The sequence below is a fragment of the Protomyctophum bolini genome, assembly GCF_963924005.1.
Source record: "Protomyctophum bolini genome assembly, chromosome: 13".
Taxonomy (NCBI): Eukaryota; Metazoa; Chordata; class Actinopteri; order Myctophiformes; family Myctophidae; genus Protomyctophum; species Protomyctophum bolini.
The window spans coordinates 13,798,998-13,825,679 of NC_137874.1; the positions used below are offsets into that span (position 1 = coordinate 13,798,998).

At 44.2% G+C, this 26,682-nt stretch overlaps 1 protein-coding gene across 3 annotated transcripts in view; it reads left to right on the forward strand.

The window, feature by feature from the left end:
* The window catches only part of LOC308326732 (relaxin receptor 1-like), a 98,541-nt gene that overhangs the window by 63,844 nt on the left and 8,015 nt on the right, over nucleotides 1-26,682 (forward strand). For all 3 annotated transcript variants that reach the window (XM_080779736.1, XM_080779737.1, XM_080779738.1), the window contains exons 9-17: nucleotides 6,212-6,283; nucleotides 6,922-6,996; nucleotides 9,427-9,498; nucleotides 13,955-14,026; nucleotides 16,414-16,488; nucleotides 18,599-18,670; nucleotides 19,118-19,189; nucleotides 19,934-20,163; nucleotides 26,234-26,379. In XM_080779736.1, the coding sequence (XP_080635862.1) occupies nucleotides 6,212-6,283; nucleotides 6,922-6,996; nucleotides 9,427-9,498; nucleotides 13,955-14,026; nucleotides 16,414-16,488; nucleotides 18,599-18,670; nucleotides 19,118-19,189; nucleotides 19,934-20,163; nucleotides 26,234-26,379 (886 nt within the window). The remainder of the gene's footprint in view (nucleotides 1-6,211; nucleotides 6,284-6,921; nucleotides 6,997-9,426; nucleotides 9,499-13,954; nucleotides 14,027-16,413; nucleotides 16,489-18,598; nucleotides 18,671-19,117; nucleotides 19,190-19,933; nucleotides 20,164-26,233; nucleotides 26,380-26,682) is intronic.

The following is a 26,682-nucleotide window of genomic DNA, read 5'->3' on the forward strand; positions in this document are numbered from 1 at the left end:
CACAAACTCAATACAAAGACTGTTAACTGTGAGTGGACGATCCAAGCATTATACTTGTTTACAAGAGGGTCCACCATGTTCAATTCATCAAAACATTTAGAGACGTACAAATAGACACTTCTATATAGTCAAAGAACAGGAATTCATCATAATGACTACGATTGATTTAATTTATGGGTGATTCAAGGACTTAGACTATCTTTATCTAAATATTGCCTGTAACCTCTCTTATGTAGTGGGATTGCATAAGAAAATGTCAAAATACAAAGGAAACAGCTTGATGTAATTGAAAGATTGAAAATAATATGTAATCTGCTCCAAAATAAGAGGCGCAGCTGCAGCTATCTTTAGGAGAAACGGGGGCGTCATTTATCGTCCCCCGTCGAGCCCTTGTGATAAGAACAACAGGAGTACAGAGTGGCTGCAAATAAAATCAGTTTAGCTATTTGTGCAAACACAATCAAACAGTATTAAGTGGGTGTCCTCTGTATCTTGTTAAATAAATTGAGGGCGAATATTTTCAGGTCAAGATCGGGATACCTATTTCATCCAATCAGGATTTTAGAGAGAACGTGCACAGGAGTTGGAAACACGCTGGGCAAGACCCAACCTGTAGAGGCTATCATTTGTTTTGTTCGGACGTTGCAGGATTTTTGCGGAATTACTGCTCAAGGAAATTACGTTGAGGCTTTACAAATCATTTTACATTCTCCGTGAATGAAACAAGTTTTGTGATTGGTCGGAACAATATTGTATCCGGGGGAAATACATTTGTCGGATGTTCCGGACCTACACTTCCGCCGATAGCGTCTCTGCCTTAGGTTGTGAGTTTGTGACCAGGCTTTTCTCTTCGCAGATGAGTAAGCCTGGGGCCGAGGCAAAAATTGGAAGTGATGACACTAAGAAATGACCATATACGTGTTTTAGAATGGCTTTTATAACTATCTGTGTGAGAGAGAGAGCAAGTGCATTTTCCGGCAGCGGTGTCAGCCGCCAAACTGCAGACAACAGCCGCGGCAATGTTTCCGCGTTAGTCTGACACCCTACCCTGACCCTAACCTCACAGGGAAGCCACGGATGATTTTTAACGCTGCCATGCTGACACGATAAACCAATAACAACAGTCGTACAATCCATTTCCAATTAAGAAATATTGCAAAAATCAAGCCTGAAAAAGTTTGAGACCCCCTGTTCATGTAGGATAGTCTGTCTGTTATCTGTCTAAATTAAGTTAACTTTTTGGATATCTAATGTTACTGAAATAAGATCACACAAGTTGAAGTTGCTGTGACATCTAATTGATTTGCTGACAAAATAATACAATTATGTTGTTTAATCGCGTAAAATACAATATAGGACAACGGGGCACATGGTGACGGTAGAGATTAGAGAACAACGGGACACATGGTGACGGTAGAGATTAGAGAACAACGGGACACATGGTGACGGTAGAGATTAGAGAACAAAGGGACACATGGTGACGGTAGAGATTAGAGAACAACAGGACACATGGTGACGGTAGAGATTAGAGAACAACGGGGCACATGGTGACGGTAGAGATTAGAGGACAACGGGACACATGGTGACGGTAGAGATTAGAGAACAACAGGACACATGGTGACGGTAGAGATTAGAGAACAACGGGACACATGGTGACGGTAGAGATTAGAGAACAACGGGACACATGGTGACGGTAGAGATTAGAGAACAACAGGACACATGGTGACGGTAGAGATTAGAGAACAACGGGACACATGGTGACGGTAGAGATTAGAGAACAACGGGACACATGGTGACGGTAGAGATTAGAGAACAACAGGACACATGGTGACGGTAGAGATTAGAGAACAACGGGACACATGGTGACGGTAGAGATTAGAGAACAACAGGACACATGGTGACGGTAGAGATTAGAGAACAACGGGACACATGGTGACGGTAGAGATTAGAGAACAACGGGACACATGGTGACGGTAGAGATTAGAGAACAACGGGACACATGGTGACGGTAGAGATTAGAGAACAACAGGACACATGGTGACGGTAGAGATTAGAGAACAACGGGACACATGGTGACGGTAGAGATTAGAGAACAACAGGACACATGGTGACGGTAGAGATTAGAGAACAACAGGACACATGGTGACGGTAGAGATTAGAGAACAACGGGACACATGGTGACGGTAGAGATTAGAGAACAACGGGACACATGGTGACGGTAGAGATTAGAGAACAACAGGACACATGGTGACGGTAGAGATTAGAGAACAACGGGACACATGGTGACGGTAGAGATTAGAGAACAACAGGACACATGGTGACGGTAGAGATTAGAGAACAACAGGACACATGGTGACGGTAGAGATTAGAGGACAACAGGACACATGGTGACGGTAGAGATTAGAGAACAACGGGACACATGGTGACGGTAGAGATTAGAGAACAACAGGACACATGGTGACGGTAGAGATTAGAGAACAACAGGACACATGGTGACGGTAGAGATTAGAGAACAACGGGACACATGGTGACGGTAGAGATTAGAGAACAACGGGACACATGGTGACGGTAGAGATTAGAGAACAACAGGACACATGGTGACGGTAGAGATTAGAGAACAACGGGACACATGGTGACGGTAGAGATTAGAGAACAACAGGACACATGGTGACGGTAGAGATTAGAGAACAACGGGACACATGGTGACGGTAGAGATTAGAGAACAACGGGACACATGGTGACGGTAGAGATTAGAGAACAACGGGGCACATGGTGACGGTAGAGATTAGAGGACAACAGGACACATGGTGACGGTAGAGATTAGAGAACAACGGGACACATGGTGACGGTAGAGATTAGAGAACAACGGGACACATGGTGACGGTAGAGATTAGAGAACAACGGGACACATGGTGACGGTAGAGATTAGAGAACAACGGGACACATGGTGACGGTAGAGATTAGAGAACAACAGGACACATGGTGACGGTAGAGATTAGAGAACAACGGGACACATGGTGACGGTAGAGATTAGAGAACAACGGGACACATGGTGACGGTAGAGATTAGAGAACAACGGGACACATGGTGACGGTAGAGATTAGAGAACAACGGGACACATGGTGACGGTAGAGATTAGAGAACAGGGGACACATGGTGACGGTAGAGATTAGAGAACAACGGGACACATGGTGACGGTAGAGATTAGAGAACAACAGGACACATGGTGACGGTAGAGATTAGAGAACAACGGGACACATGGTGACGGTAGAGATTAGAGAACAACGGGACACATGGTGACGGTAGAGATTAGAGAACAACAGGACACATGGTGACGGTAGAGATTAGAGAACAACGGGACACATGGTGACGGTAGAGATTAGAGGACAACGGGACACATGGTGACGGTAGAGATTAGAGAACAACAGGACACATGGTGACGGTAGAGATTAGAGAACAGAAAAGTACTAGAATGGAGGACTTCGTTGTCCATCGTTATGGTTGTTGTGTTTAATACAGTGTTGTTGTGTGACTGTCAATCTATATGGAATAACAAGCTTTGGTGATTACTTGGCCCGTATGCGTGTTCAGTTCACGTGCACGTGCACATGGTTGGTTGAGTGTATGCGTGCAGCCAGCGCATCACACTCATTCAGAACATCCTCACTCTCACAGATCCGTGATTTCATACCCCCACCTTTGTCTGACTGTTTTCTTTTGTAGTACATTGTGTGTCTTATGTTAATGGAGGGAAAGAAGTTAATAATATAAATAACATCAGATGGTACATTTCTCATGTGAAATTGCTGTAAAGGCCACCAAAGGCCCCCAAAATTTCCCCCAAGGGCCCCCAAAATCAGCGCGCGCGTGGTGTGGCCTGCCAGGGCGTATAACTCCCGGCCTGCCCCCGCCAGCGCCGCGTTTGAAGCCGCTGCCAGAGAATGCACTCGCAGCTCGCTCCTTCTGATCTGTATGATTGATTGATGATCTGTTAAGTCCCGAAACACTCTCCTAAAGTGTCCCACGCCACATGGATACATTTTAGGGTAGGCCCATGTCCTTTTTACAGTACTTGAGCCAACAATATAATGTCTCCACTCTGCCATTTCCATCCGACAGGTTTTAGACTGTATAATCGACTCAGTTGAGATCTTGCCATTAACAACCTGCAGCTTTAATGTTATCCAGGTTGCCCTGATTGATCTCAGGCATGTCCAAAATGCAAGCAAAACAAAACGCATGTTTACCAATGCTATAAACACGGACGTTGACTGTGTATTATAAATGCCTTTGCATCTGGCTGGATGACAAACTCATTTAGATTTAATGTACTGTAGATGATTATGGTGACATTGTTTATAGGATTGCTGCTCCAGCAGTCTTAAAGCGTCTGAGGACGCTGTTAACGGATTACTGCACTTCATGAGAATTCAGGTTTATCCTCTCTGACAGAGAGGAGGGATACACGCTGGTACTTGTTTTGATTTGAAATCATTGCCAATCCCTGCTTATATTTCAAAAGGTGAAGATTCCAGTCCAGATGGTTAAGTGGTTAAAGTTAACCCTTAAAGTTAAAACAAACTCATAGATGAGAGGGAGGCTCTCTGTTTCAACACAGCTGTGTCGTCTTCTTCTTCTTTCGTGTAATGTCATCATATGTCCAGCTCGTATGTCGCAAAGCCACGCTCTTGTCTCTGGTCCCACGTGGAAGAGGCCAGCCTCTGAAGGAGGACTGTACAGAGGACAGGCTCTTGTCTCTGGTCCCACGTGGAAGAGACCAGCCTCTGAAGGAGGACTGTACAGAGGACAGGCTCTTGTCTCTGGTCCCACGTGGAAGAGGCCAGCCTCTGAAGGAGGACTGTACAGAGGACAGGCTCTTGTCTCTGGTCCCACGTGGAAGAGGCCAGCCTCTGAAGGAGGACTGTACAGAGGACAGGTGGTGATTATGTGGTCAGAGGTCTGCTCAGGCTTGCCACACTTGCATGCTGCGCTGTCTGCCAGGCCCCACTCCTTCATGGACGATTTGAAGCGACCAACACCCCAGTACGGAGGCGGTTCAGCAGGGTCCAGTGCCGGCGTGGTAGATGTTCTCCTTTGACTCCATCTCCTGGGTCTTGGATGTAGCGGTGCAGACGTGTTGGCTCAGCCGACTCCCATTCCCGCTTCCAGGTGGTTGCCAGCCATGCCCTTGTAGACAGGTCCTCAGGGATGGAACCAAGCATCTCTTGTACTGTCCAGTTGTAGGGGTGGTGGGACTTGAGTCTGCATGGGGGCGCTGCCTATAGTTGTTGTTTCATGCAGGATATGCCAGTCGTGTTCTTGGGCTTTCCTTGCAAGTGCAAGGGTCGCAGCCTCTCGTCGGAGGCCGGCCGGGGCAAAAGGCCAGGGCAAAATGACTGGCAGGTGGGGGTGGGCTTCAGGCAGCCAGTTACGATCCGGAGGGCATTGTTGATGACAGGATCAACCGTCTTCACGTGTGGGCTTCTACTCCAGACTGGAGCACAGTACTGTGTGGAGATCCGTATATTGTCCTGGCAGAGGCTCCCCAAGTTGTGTCAGTGAGGCGGAGGATAAGTGAGACCCTTGATGTCACTTTGGCTCTTACTTCCTGCAGATGTTGTTTGTAGGACAGTGTCCTGTCCAGCCGAACCCCGAGGTACTTGGGGGCTAGTTTGTACTCTAGGCGACGGACACCCACAGTTCCCTCTTTGCCTCTCTGTTGCACAGATGGTATGCGGCCAACACTGTCTTCCCGGAATTGAGCTGCAGACGCCACTTGAGACCTGCATGAGATGTCCCATAGCCTGAAAATAAAATGCCCAAATGAACCATTTCACCCCGTCTTTAATTGATTTTATGCTTAGCCCTGTTTAGCAAATACAGGCTTATTTTTTTATTTAAAGTCCTTGCTTGTCGGAGAGCACTTTAAGTGTCTCCCGTATTATGTTTGTCCATCTGATAGAGTTTAGCAAGAGTGGCCCAACTTCATGGAAAATGTGTTGCTTTCATCCACTTTCAACCTGTCATCCCTTGTCACGCTGAGGAAGGTTTGACATCCGGATTCCGGAACGCATCCGGTGTCGAGTCGGTCGGATACGCCGTTGTCCAGAACCAGCACAAAAGCCTCTGCCCGGGATCTGGGCAGACACGCCGTAACCTTGTAATATGCGTCTAAGCTTTGTTTGTAATGTGTGGTTCTTTGTTTCATCAGGTTATTGGATAACAACCCTCTAACAAGGCTGTCTCACGACACCTTCCGTGGACTCCAGTCTCTCCAGTACCTGTGAGTGGATTTCTTTCTTATGCAAATTGCAAGTGTTAACTCAATAAATCCAGGAAAGCATGTGCATCATTTTAGATTGACATGGCCAAAGCATTTCCGGGGGTCCCCAGCCAAAAACGTTGAGAACCCCTGGTTTCATTGTCTAACCCATGTTATGCTTAGCTGTGATTGGACCATAGCAGTTTGGGGAGGGCCTTTGCTATAGGTCAATTGCGTCATAAGATCAACGGACGTGTTCGCACACCTGCTCGGTCAAATGGGTGATGAGTTGGGGCAGGATTTGACCTTTCGGTTGGAGCTGTTTTTAAAATGGGTCAGAGTACCGTCCTCCGCTCCAAGGATCAACAAGAGCCAATAGTGAGCATGACAACAGCCCCTGGAGCCAAGAGCGACATTTTGCTCCGCACTGCTCGTATGCTCTGGTCCTCACGTGTGTGTGTGTGTGTGTGTGTGTGTGTGTGTGTGTGTGTGTGTGTGTGTGTGTGTGTGTGTGTGTGTGTGTGTGTGTGTGTGTGTGTGTGTGTGTGTGTGTGTGTGTGTGTGTGTGTGTGTGTGTGTGTGTGTGTGTGTGTGTGTGTGTGTGTGTGTGTGTGTGTGTGTGTGTGTGTGTGTGTGTGTGTGTGTGCGCTTCTCTGCAGGTCCATGGTGAACACCTCTCTAGAGCAGCTGTCCCATCCCAGCTTCTGTCATCACATGCCCGCTCTGGACTGGCTGTGAGTCAACTGTGTGTGTTACGTTTAAATGTCTAGATACTGTACAGTATACGTTTGAGTGTATTTCAGACCATCTCTATTGTTGTTGGACATTGTGTGTGTGCGTATGTGCGTGCGTGTGTGTTGTGTACCTGTATGCACTACGCACTACATTATTCCATTAAAACCGGGAAAGCATCTGTGTCATTTTAGATTTTAGCGGTGGCTATTCAAAAATAGCAGATGTACAAGCTCGCAGCGTGGCACAAAGTGAAACATTCTGAGCTTGCATATCTGCTATTTTTGAACATTTTTGGAATAAGAAAAAAGTGTGAGGACTACTGATTTAGAAGGCATGTGTAGAATCTGCCTAAAACAATAGAGAGCATGATGATGGAGGAAAGTGGACACAGGAAGAGAGTGGATATGGAGAGATGGGGAAGAGAGAAGTGTGGGAACAGAGGAGAATGGCCTTCTATAGTTACATTAGAAAGCTGTCGTTCCCTGATGTCATCGCTAGGGACACAAGCATGGCCCCTACACACTGTAGGAGTTTTAAAGTTGTCGGCGAGTCATCAGATCGTTATGTATTTCACACTACAGGAGTCTTTTTTTTAAATCGACTGTCTTATATCTGTGTGGCTTTCACACTATACGATTGGTCGCCTACTAGGCATCACACACTGCAAGTTGTGATGCCTAGATCAGATGTGAGGAACTGGGGATGGCAATGAAGGACCGGAAAGTCTGACGTGGCATTGTGAAATCCATGATCTCAACCGCGGTTGAAAAATGATGATGATGAGATGAGAATTGGAAGACCCCTTGGTAAACAAAATGTGGTGTATTTATTGAAATGCCAAATTCTTGTTTGTTTGTTAATATTTTGCAGTGTACGTACAGTACCCCAGGCAATGTTTAAATGCATTTCTCTTCTATGTTGCTGTTGGATATAAAATTGCAAAACCTAGTTTTCTGTCAATCTGTGGTTTGATTGTTCCGCGCTGCCTCCAGCTTGGTTTTGGTCTCGCATTGGGGCTCTTGCCCCACTCCGAATTGAGGTCTGGAGAAACTCACTTGAAAGAGTGGAGCAGCTGACTGGCTGGGGCACGGCTAAACAACAGTGAGTGGTGACAGGACCAGAGTACATCTGTGTTATTCCATCTGTGTTATTACAACCGCTTGTGGCCAAAAACTAAATCGGGCAATTCATATGCATCAGTAAATTCGGAAGAGAAACATTTTAAAACATTGCTAGGTTATGTGCCACTCACACTATAAACATGACTCATAATGTCACTTTTCACTTAAACTTTTCCCCAGCTTGCTTTCTGAGAAAGGCCTCTGATCCGAGGTTAAGCTTGGCCTCCTTGGGCTAAAAACAGCCATAGCCACTTTTTCGCCGTTTTTACCCCAAGGAGTGGTTTTTGTGCAAAACTAATGCTTGGAATGTATTCAGAATCATGAAAACCCCCTAGTTTGACATATGTCACATCGATGCTACTTAAAGCATAAGGAAAGTTTGACATTTTTGTCTGCCATAGGATGTTAATGGTAGGGTCACAAGAAACCCCTATGAAAAAATTGCCCAATACCGACAGCCGGTCAGCAAGTGGATTCATGAATGTATATATATATATATAGACAATATTTTAGGCCAATAAAATAGACTATATACCAAATTTCCCACCCGTCCACCCCATCTGCCACGATTATATCAGCCGTGAGACTAATCATGTGATCATGGTGATACATTCTTCTGTTCTACGAGCTTATAGTTAAAGACATGGCAAAATGGCTTTTTCACTCATTTTATTTTCACCAATCAATCGGAAGGTCCCATTCCATCAGTGCAGCTGTGCAGTGGAGTGGCTAGTGATTGTGTAACCTGTCACTCACGCAGCCCAAGGTAGAGGGTGAAGCATGTCTGTTACCAAGTTGCTTGTTTCTAACTTAAAATATTTTCAGATACATATAAATAATACATATATTTTCTTTCTACTTTTAATGACATAAACATGAACAGCTCGAGGTGTAATTATATAGTGGTGGTATAATAATGCTACTGCCCCAGCAGGGGCATGTTGCCTCATGTTGGGAGGTTTTAACGCTCTGGTGACCCCAGACCAGACCAACAGTGTCTGTTGACAGAGAACAGGGTTCATGAGGTTCATGCCATGGTTCCACAACAACCTGAAAACCTGGGAGAAATGGTGTTGTTGTGGAGAAAGGATAGGAAATAAATCGGAGTGAATCTCTAGCGAATAACATTTTTTGTCTTCTTCACGCACGCGCGCACACACACACACACACACACACACACACACACACACACACACACACACACACACACACACACACACACACACACACACTTTCTTACTTATTTTACTAACTCTCTCTCTAACTCCCCATTCTCTCTCTCTCTCTCTCTCTCTCTCTCTCTGTCAGTGACCTCGTTGGGAACCAGATTCAGATGCTCAACTATTCCTTGTTGAAGAACTGCAGTAAACTTACAGTTCTGTAAGTATTACGTCACTCTCGTGTTTAGCTGATCCTGTTGTCCTCGTGACAACTGTAGCCTAAATGCCACTTTCTTTTGTGAATCAAGGCAAAACTCAAATACAAGCTTTAGCCCTGATAAAGACCGGTATAGGTCGAAACATGTTGGATTAATAAAGTATATAGATGTCATAAGTTTAAAAAAAAATTGACTTGTACATTTCCAATGAGCACCTGGTTGTTTCTTTGCCTCGGTCAAATACAAGCTTGTTCCACTCTGACCACTCTCATGTGCGTTGTCCTAATAACCATTTCAACAAATATTTCACAAAAAAAAATATATTTTAAATGAATAGGTGTAGAGAGAAGACTTCACCTGGTAGGCAATTTGGAGCAGGTGCGATGATGACAGAGAGTATGATCATGTGAAAGGAGGGACATCCGCACACTGCCACTTGCTGGTTCAGAGCATTTTATTGAGCAACGTTTCGGTCTTGCGACCTTCCTCAGGCTCCGCAGTGTGCGGATGTCCCTCCTTTCAAATGAATAGGTGTAACATTCAGGCATATGGAGCAATAAAAGATTGTTTAGTTGACTCTGGGCTGACTCTGACCGGCCCGCGAAAGATTACTTGATAATCAGAAAATAAAACATACTTTCTAATTACCTTATGGGTGGACTAAAACCACATCGCTTTTATTTTGAAGCCCACATGTATTCTCACAGTGCACGCAATCTGCACATCAACTGTGCATGTGAATTGCACGTGATTGAGACCCTGTCTTCCTTCCTTCACCCCCCTGAAATGCTAAAAAGTCTGCTTTTTGGATTTATTGTTGATAACAACGTTGGTGAATGCAAATAGCCATGAAGCATGCAGCTCCACAACACGGTAGGCGCAGGTGCATTCTTTGATTACCAAACTTCCTCGCAGGAGGTCAAGTTAAATCCCATTATGCTTCATTGCTTTATTTAACCCGCTCTAACCCTAAGATGTTTTAAGATGCTGCGTCGTATGGCGTTGTTGTGCCCAGAATGTGGCATGCTTCTGAAGTTCAGAAAGCTTGGGCGATGCGCCGTGAGCTTGTGGATCGTCTGTTTTCGACACCGGTGTACCACAAAGTAAATCTGGCAAAATGAACGTGCACACATCAATATACAGCGCCTGCCATGGCTGCCAAGTCTCAACAATACCATCACTGGTTGGCTTATTATTGTGTTTTCAGAACATCGTTGTTTAATGGTTGTGACTCAACACTCATCTCTTGCTGATAGTAAACAGCGCGCCATTGGTTTGTGAAAGTGGCACCTCCAGGGTCCTCCAAATGGATGAACAACTAAGACAGCTACCTCGAATGTTCTCATTGTTAAAAGAAAAGGCTATTTACAGGACTCATGACGTAAAATAGTCACTATGCCTATAATTTGAGTCAAATGTTTCACTTTTCTTTTTTACCATTGCTTTGCAAAACAATGCCATTTACCTTTTGGCCCGGCCCTCCAAAATATTTTCTGTTTCTCATTTGGCCCCTTGGGAAAAATAATTGCCCACCCCTGTTCTAAACGAACACAAACAAACTCAGTTCTAGAAGGGGGTTGGAGCAGTGAATGGCACCACAAGATATTTAGTTGATCTCTTTCACAGAACCAGGCCATGTTATGCTCTGAACAAAGTAAATTACCGTATGTATGTTTGGTGGCATTTTAGAGGCCAAGGTTGCTGAACAATTAGGCATTTAGGCAATGCTCGTATCTAGAGCGGCTTAATTGTGAGATTAAAGTGAACTGGGTAAGCATGGAACACAGTCGCCAAACCACAGGGTAAATAGTCACACACAAGCGGAGGGCAAAGTGAGCGATGTAATGACTCAGAGACTATAGTATAGGATGTCAGGTAAGCATCTACTGTACGTATATTCTATTTCTATCGCTGTGGCTCCCTGGAGCAATTCAAAGGCAGAGTTCATGAGAGGCAAATCAGGCAATGGGTAATATTCTTCACCGTTATGCTATTGACACATCGCCTGAAGTCTAAGCACAGGCAGATAGGTTTGTACTTTCCACAAAGAAGGAACGGGCTTCAAGGCAATGGACAGATTATCCCTGCCGCCAGGAGATTCTGATCTCTGCACTCCATCCCACTCCGGCTTTGAATCAGGCTTATCTATGTTGTTTTTTGGGAAAATAACGTCTGTCTCAGGTCTTATGTTAAGTCTGGATTAAACAGAATGAAAGTGCTCCAGGCAATTCATTCTTTCATCTTTTTCTTTATTTTTTGATCATTTCTTTAATTCTCTCCTTTCCGTCTGTCTGTCTGTCTGTCTGTCTGTCTGTCTGTCTGTCTGTCTGTCTGTCTGTCTGTCTGTCTGTCTGTCTGTCTGTCTGTCTGTCTGTCTGTCTGTCTGTCTCTCTCACTCGCACTCTCTCTGTGTCTAAGAGAGGGTAATTTTGTTCGGGGTGTAATTGTGATTTAACCTTTTCTCACATTTATCGCATTCGTCAATATTATTGCTGTGTTGTGGCCCGTTATTTTTGTGAAGAGATTTGCTGTAGACAGCACTATAAGTATAGACTCTCGGGTGGATGAGAAGAACGGATCCTTTTTTTCCGAGGCCGCCATGATGATGATGTGTACATCATCTCTGTACCAAATATTGACCGTTTTAGTCTAACTGAAACAGAATTCATCATATCCTTTCAATAAGGTCAGGATCTCTAGTTTACATCTTATTCCACAGTAATTCAGAGGAAAGAAATCTCTCTCTCTCTCTCTCTCTCTCTCTCTCTCTCTCTCTCTCTCTCGTACCATTACCTATATTGTTGCTGTTGGGTAGAAACCTTGCACCTCCACCTCCACTACCTGTTTCAACTTTGTGTTTTGTACATCATGCCCTACTTCATCCATGCTTTTTTTAAATGAGGAAAGGGTTTTGGTTTTGGACATATGGTTTCCATCTGAGAGCAGCAAGATGTAACCTGCAGCCAGTTTACCTCTGAGACATCCAGTCCACCCACGGACGGCGTGAACAATCGGTTATTGTCCAGGCAGACTGGCAGGGCTTGTTGAGCTTTACTGCTAATGTTACTTCAAATGGTTCTTGGATGGTTCAGCGCCCAAGGCACCGATTTGTGATTTGTGTCATTCAAAGGAACAGTTTCCCTCGCTCTGCTTAGGAGCTCAAATCAAATATCTTAGAGGACAGACAGACAGACGGCCTCACGGGGCTGACGTCAGTTTATTTATCTGTCATCTGGGAGAAGAGTATACTGGAACACGCACAGTCCTTTTTAAAATTTGACTTCATGAGGCATTTCCCAATGGTCTACTGGGTGGGGAAATCACTGATGTGGTCTGCAGTCATGGCCTGTTAATTAAATCACAGGACCAAACGAAAGGGTGAATTTAATTAATTGTTGTGTCACTCTACCATGTGGACCCTAGCGTCTCTATTCTATTTTGGACAAACAACCTATTATTTTCACACTATTGTGTGAATTACTGCATGAATTAATGAGGTTTTGTTTATTTATGTTTTTGGTGTGTTATAATACCGCAAGGGATGGGTCTATGACAAGACACGAAAATAAAAATGTATTCATTCATTCATTTATTGTCTCCACCAGGCCGTTTTGCATTTGTGTCCGTGTGTGTGTGTGAGAGTCCGTCCGTCCGTCCGTCTGTTACTAGCTATTCTCCGGCACCATTAACCCGGTTGGTGCCAAAATTTGGCCCTGAATGATGAACCTCTGCCCCAAACTTTCCAGAACAGTCTGTTATAGCACCACCAGGATGCCGACTTTTGAAAAACACATTTATATTACTACTCCAGATTCTGTCCAAAAATCTCGCAAATCATTACACACTATCTCTTTAGTCATGTGTTCAAGACGGATCTATCCGATATTTCATATTCCATCCTAATTGACTAACATTGGCTTTCAAAGTTTGCAGGATTGGCCCGTTTTGTACAAAAAGCCTCAAATCATGAACGCAGCATGCAATTTACGTGAAATCTTTCACAGACTTTCCTACTAGGCTGAGGAATACATCCCACCCTTTTCATATTGGCCTGTTATAGCGCCACCAACAGGTGGATTTTTGCAAAACATTTTTAGAACAAAATTCCTCAAATCATCCAATTGGAGTAAGAAGAAATGGCACCCTTTTCACATTGGCCACATATTATAGCGCCACCAGACCTGCCCTTGTGGAGACCTGTGCCCCGAGGGGCACTTTTTCTAGTTCGTTCATTCGTTCGTTCGTTCATTCATTCATTCATTCATGCACATAGGATAAAGGCCCTACCTGTTATCCTTTGTGCATTATATCTATACACGGATGGTGTAGGCAACCTGACAAGGCCGCTCAAGGACACTTTGACACAGAAATTGGTAAACTTTGGATTACTTGACAACCGCTCTACCTCGTGTGCCACAGTCCTGACTAATCCTGACTTTCCCTTCTTGTCCTGTGCAGCTCACTGAGTGGCAACAGGATTACATCCATACCCGAGAACACCTTCCAGTCCCTGTGGAAACTGCAGAACCTGTAAGTAAAGTAAACAAATACTGGATGGAAAGCTCCCCTGAAAACGCAGTCACCCCGGGGGGGCATAGAGCCAGCGGAACTGCTCAGCCTGGTATTCCTAAACAGAACCTAAGTAAACTATGCTTAAACAATTAAACCTAACCTTCTAAAAACGGTGCCTAACCCTATTCCTAAGCCCCAGCATGCCTAACCCTAAACTTATTTCTAACCTTATTCTTCGTTAAATAAATTCAAGAATTCAAGAACCGCCCCACCGAGCAGCCAGCGTGAGGTTGGCGGAAAAAAACGAGGTTGAGCGTTCTGGCGAACATTCTGGATAGAAGTAAACGACCTCCTCCATCAAATTACAATTTATAATTTAGGCATTTATCAGACGCTCTTAATCCAGAGCGATTTACAGTAAGCAAGAACATGCAACACATGTATGGTAATACAGCAGTTCAGTGCAGCACAGCAGTTCAGATACAGTTAGAGGGCACGAGGAAATACTGTAGATCACTGGTTCCCAAACACTGGGTCGGGACCCGTTTGTGGATCGCGGACACATTTTTATTTATTGTTACCTACATTTTATTTATAATTATTATTTCTTCAAAAGGAATGAAGAAATAAAATAAAAGCAAAAGAAATTCCAAATAGTGAAAATAGTCGATCTACAAGATGGGTCCCGGGGAGGTATCAAATTTCTCTTTTGGGTGACGGGCTAAAAAGGTTGGGAACCACTGCTGTAAATAGAGTAAGTTATTATTATATTATTTTATCCATGTCACTGTCACCGTCTTCAGGACGGACACACAAGAGTGTTTTTTGCCTACTGTAGCTGTTGTCATGCCATGTCAGTATAGTAGTGATGCGCGGGACGGCTTTTTTTCATAACCCAACCGTCCCGTCCCGCCACAGGAGCCAGCCCGCACCAACCTGCCCCGCAAAACATTATATATGAATCAACGGCCCGCCCGCCCCGCGGCCCGCGGAAACAACAAAGTAGCTAATGACCGGCTTTTCAACACCCAGCAAGTCCAGTCAAAATTGCACGCCCGCACAGCACCACTCTCAATTAAGAAAGATTTGGTGCAGATGTGCTCATTGCGCTGATGACGGTCAGGTTCAGAGCCTCAGAACGGAGAGGGCACTTTTCTCTAATGGTCAAAAAGGCAGGAGCTAAAAAGTATAAATCAAGATGTAAAACGGTTAAAGGGAGTCGAACACAGGAAGGAAAGAACAGATGACACTTTATACAGGACAGGAGGAAATGAGGAAACGCGAGCGTGTGTGAGGAAGCCATGAAGCACGTAAGACCTAGAAGGAAGGGAGAAGTGAGTGTCATTTTAATATTTCCACTGGTTATTGCTCCAACTTGGGCCTTCCCGGGTCTGCTATAGTGTCGGCCATCCGTAAGAGTTTAAGGAGCGACGACACAATACTGCGTGCTGTCAGGGGAACTCAAGGTTGCCAGTTCGAACCCGGGCTCCCCCAGAGTCGGTGTCGAAGTGTCCTTGAGCAAGACACTGAACCCCAAATTGCTCCTGATGTGCTGGTTGGTGCCTTGCATGGTTTCCGCTGCCATCGGTGTATGAATGTGTGTGTGAATGGGTGAATGTAACGCACAACCTAAGTAAAGCTATAGATGCCTTATCAGACAACGTCACACTTATAAGCCCCGGCATGCGTGTGCAGGCCGGCAGCACAAGAACTCATAAGATGCAATGGAAAAGTTCTAACTGCACTCGCATGTAAAAAATGCACCATCAAACTGGCAGGCAGGCAGGAAGGCAGGAAGACAGACAGACCCTGTTCTAGACAGCCTTGGCCTAAAAAAGCCACATCGTAAATAAAACATACCTGACGTGAAAACTATTACTGATGCTAGCATTATGTTAATTGAGCGTTCAGCTCATAAATTGCAGCGCTGTCTTTCCCTGCAGCGCTGCAAAGAGAGCTAAAAGGGGTGGATTCAGACAGATGTATCTAATATTAACCATGGCCCTGTCTGCTGTTAATATTAACCATGGCCCTGTCTGCTGTTATTTATCTAATATTAACCATGGCCCTGTCTGCTGTTATTTATCTAATATTAACCATGGCCCTGTCTGCTGTTGTTTGTCCTCTACTGAGCAGAGAATGAAGCACAACCACATTTCTGAATGACCTGATTTATATGAATGAATATTGATCCAGAATTAGAATAGAATGGAAATACTGTCTGTCTTAAAGCTGTGATACGTATCATCTCACTTTCTCTCTCTCTCTCTCTCTCTCTCTCTCTCTCGCTCTCTCTCTCTCTCTCTCTCTCTCTCTCTCTCTCTCTCTCTCTCTCTCTCTCTCTCTCTCTCTCTCTCTCTCTCTCTCTCTCTCTCTCTCTCTCTCTCTCTCTCTCTCTCTCTCAGGGACTTATCCAGCAACAGGATAAAGGAACTGCCAAGGAACACATTTAAGGATCTCTCAAGATCTCTCCTCAAGTTGTGAGTATTAAGTCAAGTATCTGGTCCAAGAGTCAGGTACATTAATCAGTGAATGGAATTATTGAAGTTATACCTGATTGCAGACTAATTACTAGAAAAGAAAATTGCAAAGAAATGCACACTTTTATTTTGTAAAATGAGTCTCTCAAGGACTCGTCAAGCTGTGACTAGTAAGTCAAGTATCTGGCCTAAGAGTCAGGTGCATTAGTGAGTGACTATACACTACAGACTGCCTGACTGCAGACTAATTACCATAACGTTTTTTTGCAAATCAATGCACGCTTCTATTTTGGAAAAGGACTCATCTTAGACTGTTCCAGGTCTGAACCACATATCTGATTTAGTTCCATTAGAGCATAATCGTGGATTTATTTTCCAACACCTTTGGTTCCTGTAATTCTAGTGGTTAACAATAAATGCACTTTGATAATGTATTCTTTAGGGGTTAAATAAATACATAAATAAATAGGGACGAAGGTAACGGTAATGGACATACATTAGTTTCCACAGACCCTCTTTGAAGACACCTTTTTGGCTAATTCAAATCCACCATCTTGGAATATCTGGTCCCGAAAAGCAACCGGAAACGAATGCTATTGGCTGGAAGAGCAGCGAGGGCATGTCTTAGTAGAGCCAGTATAGAAGCGTACCCTATTTTATCATAGTTTTTTAAAACTAGCAACTGAAAGCATAAAGTATAATATGTCACAATGATTTCCAAAGTAATACAATCAAGTGTGATTGTGTGAAGTCTGGTCAAATCCCCATTATTGCTCACAAATATGTTGCAGTTTTATTTTTTACTTAATTTTTGTTCCCAACAATTACAAGGAATATTTCTGAACTCTGTTCTCAAAGTCATACATCAATGTCTGTCAACATCTCAATAGGGAATTAAGGACAGTCCATCATTAAAATGGTCTCTTCCAGCATGACAACCCCCCCCCCCCTCATCCTCCATAGTGCACGCATGAATTAATTAATTATGCCATTGCCTTCGCAGTCGCCCGTTCCGATTGCAATCCCAAAATAGAGATTTTGGACTGACATAGTACTGATAGTGCTGTCCACCACCATCATCATCATCATGGACAAAGTATCCCTAGTCAAATTATAAATACTGTAGATCGACTATTTTCAGTATAGGCCTACTATAAATGATGTACTTCCCCCCCCCCCCCCCCCCCCCTTCCTAGAATTGTAGTGGAGTGAATATTTGTCTTTGAAATGTAGTGAAGTGAAAGGCATAAGTATCCAAAGATACAAATACGGTAATAAATAAACACCAATACAATCTATGCTAAGGTAAGGGCCCATTGAAAGTGTTCTGGTAGCTGGCGGTGGCCCATCACCACCTTTACTAAGACACATTTCAGTTGGTTTTTCCTTTCATTTGTCATCCATTCCATAGCCTCGGCCTGGGCCGTGGCTCAGCGGTCCAGGCACCTTGTATAGAGCGCCGCAGTCCCCGCCCCCTTTCAGAAAAGCGAGTGGCCCAGGAAGTGGAAGCCCCATGCATTCTCCCATCGGCACTTTTAATATAATTTATTTAAAGACGGTTACGCCGCGGACAAAGCCAATTCGGATCGTGACGAATCATGACAATGAACACAATATTTTGGGACGATCAAATCATTAGAAAGAAGAAAAGAAAGTCAGGAGACAACACTATTTGTTTTATTTTTCGTCTTATAAATTATTTGATCGGCCCAAAATATTGTGTTCATTGTCATGATTCGTCACGATCCGAATTGGCTTTGTCCGCGGCGTAACCGTCTCTAAATAATTTATATTAAAAGTGCCGATGGGAGAATGCATGGGGCTTCCACTTCCTGGGCCACTCGCTTTTCTGAAAGGGGGCGGGACTGCGGCGCTCTATAGGCTGGTAATCCAGTCTGACAGTGTGCCACGGGTTCGACTCCAGATCCCCATGGGCTTTACTGCATGCCCCCCCCCCATCTCATCTCTCTCCCCATTTCCTGTCAGCCTACTGTGATTCTATCCCTCAAAAATAAAGGCGAAAGCCACAAAAAAACATAAAGAAATGCCATCATTCACCTGTCATCCAGCCTTTGTCAAGCTCTCACCACCTGTATCCTGTTTGTGACAGAAACCTTTCCTACAATCCCTCCCTGCGGGTTTGCCACGATCACTTTGCCCATCTAACCCAATTGCAGTCCCTGTAAGTACATGCATGCGCATGCACACTTATTGCACACGCACACAAACACTAGTTTTACTATACATTAGCATCACTGTTGGGCAGAAATCTACCTTTTTTATTTATTTGTATTAACGTCCTACTTTAAAAAAAAAATATATATATATATATATATATATATATATATATATATATATATATATATATGTGCATATATACATTGGGGGGAGACAGTGGGGGGAGATATGAACAAGCAGCCACAGGCTGCAATTCATGGAAAGGAGAGGGTGGGATGTTTTTTTAGTAAGCTTGCCAAGGATGAAAATGTATCAAACGAAGTCTTTGATTTAAATAAGAAAGGGAGAGTGCACATCATGCAGCCAATTACTCCCAAAGAAGTGCATGTGTTGACGGTGTTAGAACACTGCCTACGGTAGGTAGATGAAGTGTTCTCTATTGTTACTGCAGAGCCCTGGAGGGAATGGACATTCCAGACATTCAGCCTCAGATGTTTCTGCCCATGGACAAGCTTTCTCATATGTACGTATCCTTCAACCATGTTCAGCCTCTCTCATATGCTTCAGTGTCATATTGTCGCTGTCGGGCAGAATCCTTTTAATGTCCAAAACCATGACTTCTCAGGAAATTGGAAACATTACTTGTGTTCCCACTGGTTCCAATGTAGCTATCATTTAGTCACAAAGACATAGTTGGTTATATTTATAAAACACAAAAAAACACTGCTTTTATTTTAACTTTCAAAAGGTTTAAAAAATAGCAAAAATACCTAAAGTTTGGTTGAACACTGATCTATGATGTTGCTTTTAAACCTTAGCTATGTGTGTCTCTGTGTCCGAGCACGGAAAGCTGCAACACGGTAACTCAGGAAGGCTCGCCGGAACAGGGCCGGCCCCCTGGGCGTGTTCCTGGGGGTCTGGATGTTCCGGGGACCCCCACATGGTAACTGTCATTTCTCAAAGGTTTTTCCAAAAAAATTACAGTATAGAGCACAGTACAGTACAATACAGTACAGAGCACAGTACAGTAACTATAACAATACATGTATAGTTGCACCGCTCACTTCACACAGATATGACTTTTTTTGTAACATTCACATAACTTATCTTTCTTATTTCTTCTCTGTGTGTACGTAGCAACCTTTTTACTTTCCCGCTGTCTCCTTTCATACCTTATCATAAAACATAAAAGCAATTATAATAAGAATGCCTCGTATATTTAATGCGTTTGGTCACAGACATGATTCTTATTATAATCACCCTGTAGCTATTTCAAGACGTTCCAGTACTGCTCGTACGCGCCCCACGTCCGCTCCTGCAAGCCCAACACGGACGGGATCTCGTCCTTCGAGGACCTGCTGGCCAACGTGGTGCTGAGGGTGTCCGTCTGGGTCATAGCCGTCCTCACCTGCGTCGGCAACTTGTTCGTCATCGGCATGAGGTCACTGATACGCTCCGAGAACAGCCTGCACACCACCTGCATCAAAGTCCTCTGCTGTGAGTTCACATTACACACACCTTCGCTGTCCGGTTCAGACACTTTTATCCACAGCCGCGGAGGGAGCATGCAAGGCATTGACACCAGCTTGTTAATGCCTGTGCATTCCACACCTCTTGGGTGGACTCAGGGTTTAACTATATAAAGTGCCCCTCGGGGCACAGGTCTCCACCAGGGCAGGTCAGGTTGTGGCCTCCTGGTGGCGCTGCCTATAATATTATATGCCAATGTGAAAGGGGTGCCATTTCTTCTAACGCCTTGGATGGAAATTGGATGATTTGGGGCAAATGTGTTTTGCAAATATCCACCTGTTGGTGGCGCTATAACAGGCCAATGTGAAAAGGGTGTGATAGATATATTCCTCAGCCTAGTAGGAAAGTCACAGACCAATCCTGAAAACTTTGAAAGCCAATGTTAGCTATTTAGGATAGACAGATCCGGCTTGAACACATGACTATAGAGATAGTGTGTAAAGATTTGCGGGATTTTTGGATAGAATCTGGAGGAGTAAAAAAAAAAAGGTTTTTCAAAAGTCGGCCTCCTGGTGGCGCTATAACAAGCCGTTCTGGAAAATGTTGGGCAGACGTTCATCGTTGGCATCCAGGGAGTGTGTGTGCAAAATTTGAACAAAAAAAGCATGGGAATACATCACATAAAAAGCATTTATCATGAAACATGCGTAAACTAAGAACGTAACAGTGGAATATCTATACCTACTACTCTACTATGCTATACATATGTACTATGACGTGCTATGACTACATACAGTGCAATTATAGTGCTGTCTCCATAACATGCTATAAGTCTGTATCAAATGCTAGCTAAGTCTACAGAGATACTATCTAAGGGGGTAGGATAAGTGAAAAGGTGGGTTTTCAGACTACGGCGGAAGATTGGGAGTGATGCTGCAGTTCTGACTGCAATGGGAAGTGCATTCCACAGTTTTGGAGCCAGAAGGAAGAAGAGTTAGTGAGGGTACTTCCAGTTTCCCTGTGTTGGCTGATCTGAGTGTGTGGGAGGGTTTGTCAGTGCCGTATCCAGGGAATAATCAGCAGGGGGGCATTCATATTTCCAAGGGGGGCACTTGATTTTTCAAGTTCACATCCATATATAGCAATTAAGCTCTCACATTGGCCTATACAATAAAACAACACAAAAGGCTTGGAGAAGGGCTACAAGTATAGGTTCCAATTATACACCAAAACAAATAATATAGCCTAATTATTGTAGCCAACAGAACAAACAAACAAACATAGCCTATATACTGTCATGTGGAAACACGATCGCATCGCACCAACAACACAATGAACACAATGAGCATCTCCACGGCGGGAGGAAAGTAGAAAAAAAGACTATAGCCTATGCACCAACCATTAATCACCAACAAATAGTTGAGCATTTAGGCTTATAGTGTCTTTTATATGTGGCCATCTCCACGGTAGGGGAATATGAGTAAAAGTTTATGCACCAACCAAAAACAACAAGTCTATATAGTGTATTTATGTCGGGAGGCAAAGGGGGGGGGGGGATCTGCGCGTCTGCAGATTGCACGTTTGCCATTATGAAGGGCGCGTTCGGAAATACCACACCGGAGCACACTCTCCTATTAGTTTGCATTGCACAGTGGGCTCAGTGCGCTATTTCCGAACGCGCCCGAAGGCTACTTGGGTATTTGTCCCGTTTTACCTGATTCAGTGACGGTGTGCCAGAACCAAGAACCTCTGGTGGAGAAGCATGCGGTGGTGGTGGAGGTCCGAAAGTTGAGCTGCTGCTGTGGAAGTTGCTACAGCAGCCCTCTGCCTCACTGGAATAATGCTATCCGACACTCGCGAACCCCATCCGACGACCGAATTTCGTTGTGCATTTAGTAGTGCTCGGTGCTCGAACGACTCCCCGCATTGGCCCGCAATATTAACAACAACAGGCGACATGGTGTTGGTTTCAGTATCGTCATCAGTCTGCCTTTCTGAAGGTGCTGGTGGGTTTATAGAGTTTGGTGTTTTGGCTTTGAGCCAGTTCCTAATATCCATGATTCAATTTTACCGGTTTGGGTTTGTTTTCACTGTGACTGAAGCATGGACTGAAGTCACACAGGTAATGACGTAGCTTTTGGTGCGCTGCATCAAAACGAATCCGACTAGGTGCACCGACTATAGGTGCCAGTGTACTTGTTATTATTGCATTTTTATTACTATGAATTAATTAGAAAATGTAAATTTATTATAAACACAAAGAACATGAAAATAACACATTATATATATTTTAAACCTGTAAAACATTAAAAATAATGGTGGGGTAGGGTTCTGGACTGGGGGGGGCACAAAGTCTATCTGGGGGGGCAGCGCCCCCTAGTGCCCCCCCGTAGAAACGGCACTGGGGTTTGTAGGGTTCAATCATACTTGCAAGATATGGGGGAGCCATACCTTTGGTTGCTTTGAATGCCAGCATCAGAGTTTTGTATTCTGTGCGGGCAGCGACTGAGAGCCGGTGGAGGGAGCGGATCGACACACACACACACACACACACACACACACACACACAGGCGCGCACACACACACACACACACACACACACACACACACACACACAGACAGTGTGCAAAACATACTCTCTCCCCATGCCTTCGGTCTGGTGGAGACAATTAATGTCTGTGCTCGGCTCCGGAATCTGCCTCCTGCGCTTGTGAAAGAAGAAGGCATGCACAGTTGATTAAGAGAGGAGGAACTGGTTGGAATAACGTGTTCCTTCCACGCGCTACGTCCCCCTGTCAGGTGTAAAGGAGCAACTTGGACACTCATGAAGGAAGCATGAGTTCAAGTCCGTTGCTCTCCCCATGTCCCTCATATATGGGGACTAGGTTGGCAGAGGGTGTGTAGAGCCCAGGATCACATTAGATAATTGACACAGGCAGGGGTGAAAAATGGGTTACAAAATCGTAAGATAAAAAATAAAAATAAAAAAAGAGAGAGGAGGGAGAAGTGAATAACAAAGACTTATGTACAATCATGTCAAGACTGTGGTGTACTCGTACTTAGTTTTTTGTCTGTGCATTGTAATGTCCGTATTGTCGTTGTTTCCTATGATTGTTCAGCTGTGAAATTTCAGAGCCTCAATAAAAATACATTGAGAAAAAAAATAGAGGAGGGAGAGAGAATAATAATTGTATTCTTCTATTGCTACATTGTTATGAATTTTCTGATTGTGAAATACATCATTTTATGTGACCTGAAACTGACGGGTTCATGAGCTCCAGCACATTAATAAATTAAGCACTGGACAGTATGTCATGATTGAGGCTTGCCACTGTATAGTTTTACATCAGGGGTTCTCAACATTTGTACATTGCACCACGTACTATGTAAACTCTTAATTTCCATTTTGCAGGCATTCAGTTGCAAAAATATATATATATTGAAAATAATTTGGGGACTCCCTAATGTAATTTGGTGACAAACCCCCGAGGGGTCGCGACCCACGGGTTGAGAACCCCTGCTCTACATCACGCAATACATCACAACAGATATCAGCATGATACACACGTTTTTTAATTTAGCCTGGAGCTTTGGAGATTCACCTTTCTGAGCTATGGGCTTTGACAATTCAATCACATAAATCCTTTATGGTAACAACTAATGAAAGTCAAATAAGCACGCACGCACACGCACACACACACACACACACACACACACACACACACACACACACACACATCACACACACAATATTTTGCATCCCATCCTCTGGCCACTCCAACATTTTATCCTTCTAATCCTATACTTACCCACCAAAGTCAGAAATGTCATTTATATCTCTAGAGAGTGTGTGTGTCCTTTGAATTTGAAAGGACGGGAACTAAGTTTAAAGTGATTGTTCTTGTGAAAACAATCTTGTAGCACAGTGATTCTCCAATGGGGATACGTGCATGAGCCTCAATGTATTTTTGAGGTATTTGCAAATTAGTTTTGCACGAACCACCGAGCAGGATCTGAAAGTGAGGAAGGCACTTGCATGGAGTGCCCTGACTGGCATGACCAGTTTATGGAACTTCAATTCCGACAAATCGAGCAGCTTCTTCTATGCAACGGTGGAATCTGTTCTCCTATATATGACAGCGAATGCTGGACCCTGAAGCCAACCCTGCAGAAGTCTATAGAAGGGTGCTACACCAGAATGCTGTGTGCAGTACTTGCATGTTACCAACAATACAACAATACCCTGTGTGAGGGAATACCATGGGTGAGCCAGAAAGTAGCAGCCGGGAGAATGAGACTAGCAGGACACTGCCAAAGACATCAAGAACTGCCAGCCGTGGGAACCAACACATGGACATCGATCAAGAGGACGTCCCACACTAACATAATGTGGATGTACTCAAGAAAGACGCAGGAGCGCAAAGCACCAACGAGAATGGCCAGATGTATGGAGAACCGGGATGACTGGAAGCGAGGATGGAGGGCCATAGCAGTCTTGACAAATGTGATGAGGTCAGCACATTTGGGCAAGTGGTTAAAGCATAATGACATTTAGAAAATGTTGCCTTCTATAGGTTGTCAATGGTGGCCATACTTTAGAGGCCATTTTCAAAACGTTCCCCTCAGACAATTCCAAATTGTACTGTATACACTATACAGTATAATCGGCCCTCCTCACTAAAGTTCATTATAAGATGGTACCCTTACCACAAAATGGGTTCAGTTTCCTGATTGGTATGCACCAAACATATCGTGTCAAACAATAACAAGACAGACACTTATGACCAAATGTGATTACACACAGTGCACGCACGCACGCACGCACACACGTGTGAATATCAGTGGTGCGTGCGTGTGTGTGTGCACTTGTACCTACAGTAGGGTGACGAATGACCTCACCTGTAGACACTGTGACCTCACAGCACAGACCATTCATCATGGATTGTCTTATATTGCTGTCTGTCTGGCAGAAACCTCTCCATGTTTCAACTTTTCATCTGTTTTCATAAATAAATGCCCTACTTTGTCGTACAATAGTGTCGTGCAAAAGGAGTTTGTAGATCGCCTATTTTCACTCTTTTCAAATATTTGTTGTAGTACATTGTCAATTATTTGGAGTGTAACCAAATTGACCTGTGACAGCTGTGAGACTCCATTTTGTGCCCAAAACAACCAAAACATTTATAAAGCCATTCTGGGTGACCTGCCGTCTTACATTTCATCCAAATTCGACTTGTCCAAAATTGTCTCAACCTCAGGTCAAATGCTTGGAGCATTCAGCATTCAAATCCGAGGGGGGAAAATGTCTGGCCTTCTTTGGCCCTTGGTCGTGGAACGATCTACAGTCCAGACTAAAATTGGCTTTGAAAGTTCCCTTGAGAAGTTTCAAAAGGATCACCTTAGATGTACAGTCCAATCTGCACATGTTTGGATATGTACTAGCCTATGTTCATGCCTAGCTATGTATTATGTCTGTTCAGTTTTTGTATATTGTGTATTTTGCCCTGCTACAAAATAATTAGGACTTTGGTGATGTGTTGTATTTATTCATAGGTACTTTGAGGTGTATTATGGTTTTATTTGCTGTTCCAAAATGTAACATTGACGATGTAGTATGGAAGTGTAATTTTATTTCTGCCTCTTGGCCAGTTCCCACTTGTAAAAGAGACGTGGTCTCAATGTGTTTTTACTGGTTAAATAAAGGTTAAAAAACAAACAAAAAACTGCTCTTTTAAGAGCCATCCACTATTTGCTGTTCAACGTAATTCCAGCTATATGGTGTTGTCTGTTCTATTGTTTCGGGGGTGTGGTCTCGTCTGTTCTATTGTTCCAGGTGCAGACTGTCTGATGGGGGTGTGGTCTGTTCTATTGTTCCAGGTGCAGACTGTCTGATGGGGGTGTGGTCTGTTCTATTGTTCCAGGTGCAGACTGTCTAATGGGGGTGTGGTCTGTTCTATTGTTCCAGGTGCAGACTGTCTGATGGGGGTGTGGTCTGTTCTATTGTTCCAGGTGCAGACTGTCTGATGGGGGTGTGGTCTGTTCTATTGTTCCAGATGCAGACTGTCTGATGGGGGTGTGGTCTGTTCTATTGTTCCAGGTGCAGACTGTTTGATGGGCGTGTACCTGTTATTTCTGGGCGTGTCTGACGTGAAGTTCCGGGGACAGTACAACAGGAACGCTCTGGTCTGGATGGAAAGCGTGGAATGCAGAACCATCGGCTTTCTCGCCATGCTCTCCTCTGAGGTAAATGGTGCATATAGCGCCTTTATCCAAGGTGCTTCACATAGATTACATTCACCCATTCACACACCGATGGAGGGGGAATAGATTACATTCACCCATTCACACACCGATGGAGGGGGAATAGATTACATTCACCCATTCACACACCGATGGAGGTGGAAACCATTCACCCATTCACACACCGATGGAGGGGGAAACCATAGATTACATTCACCCATTCACACACCGATGGAGGGGGAAACCATGCAAGGCACAACCTGCACATCAGGAGCAATTAGAGGTTTTGGTTTTAAGATGTTGATA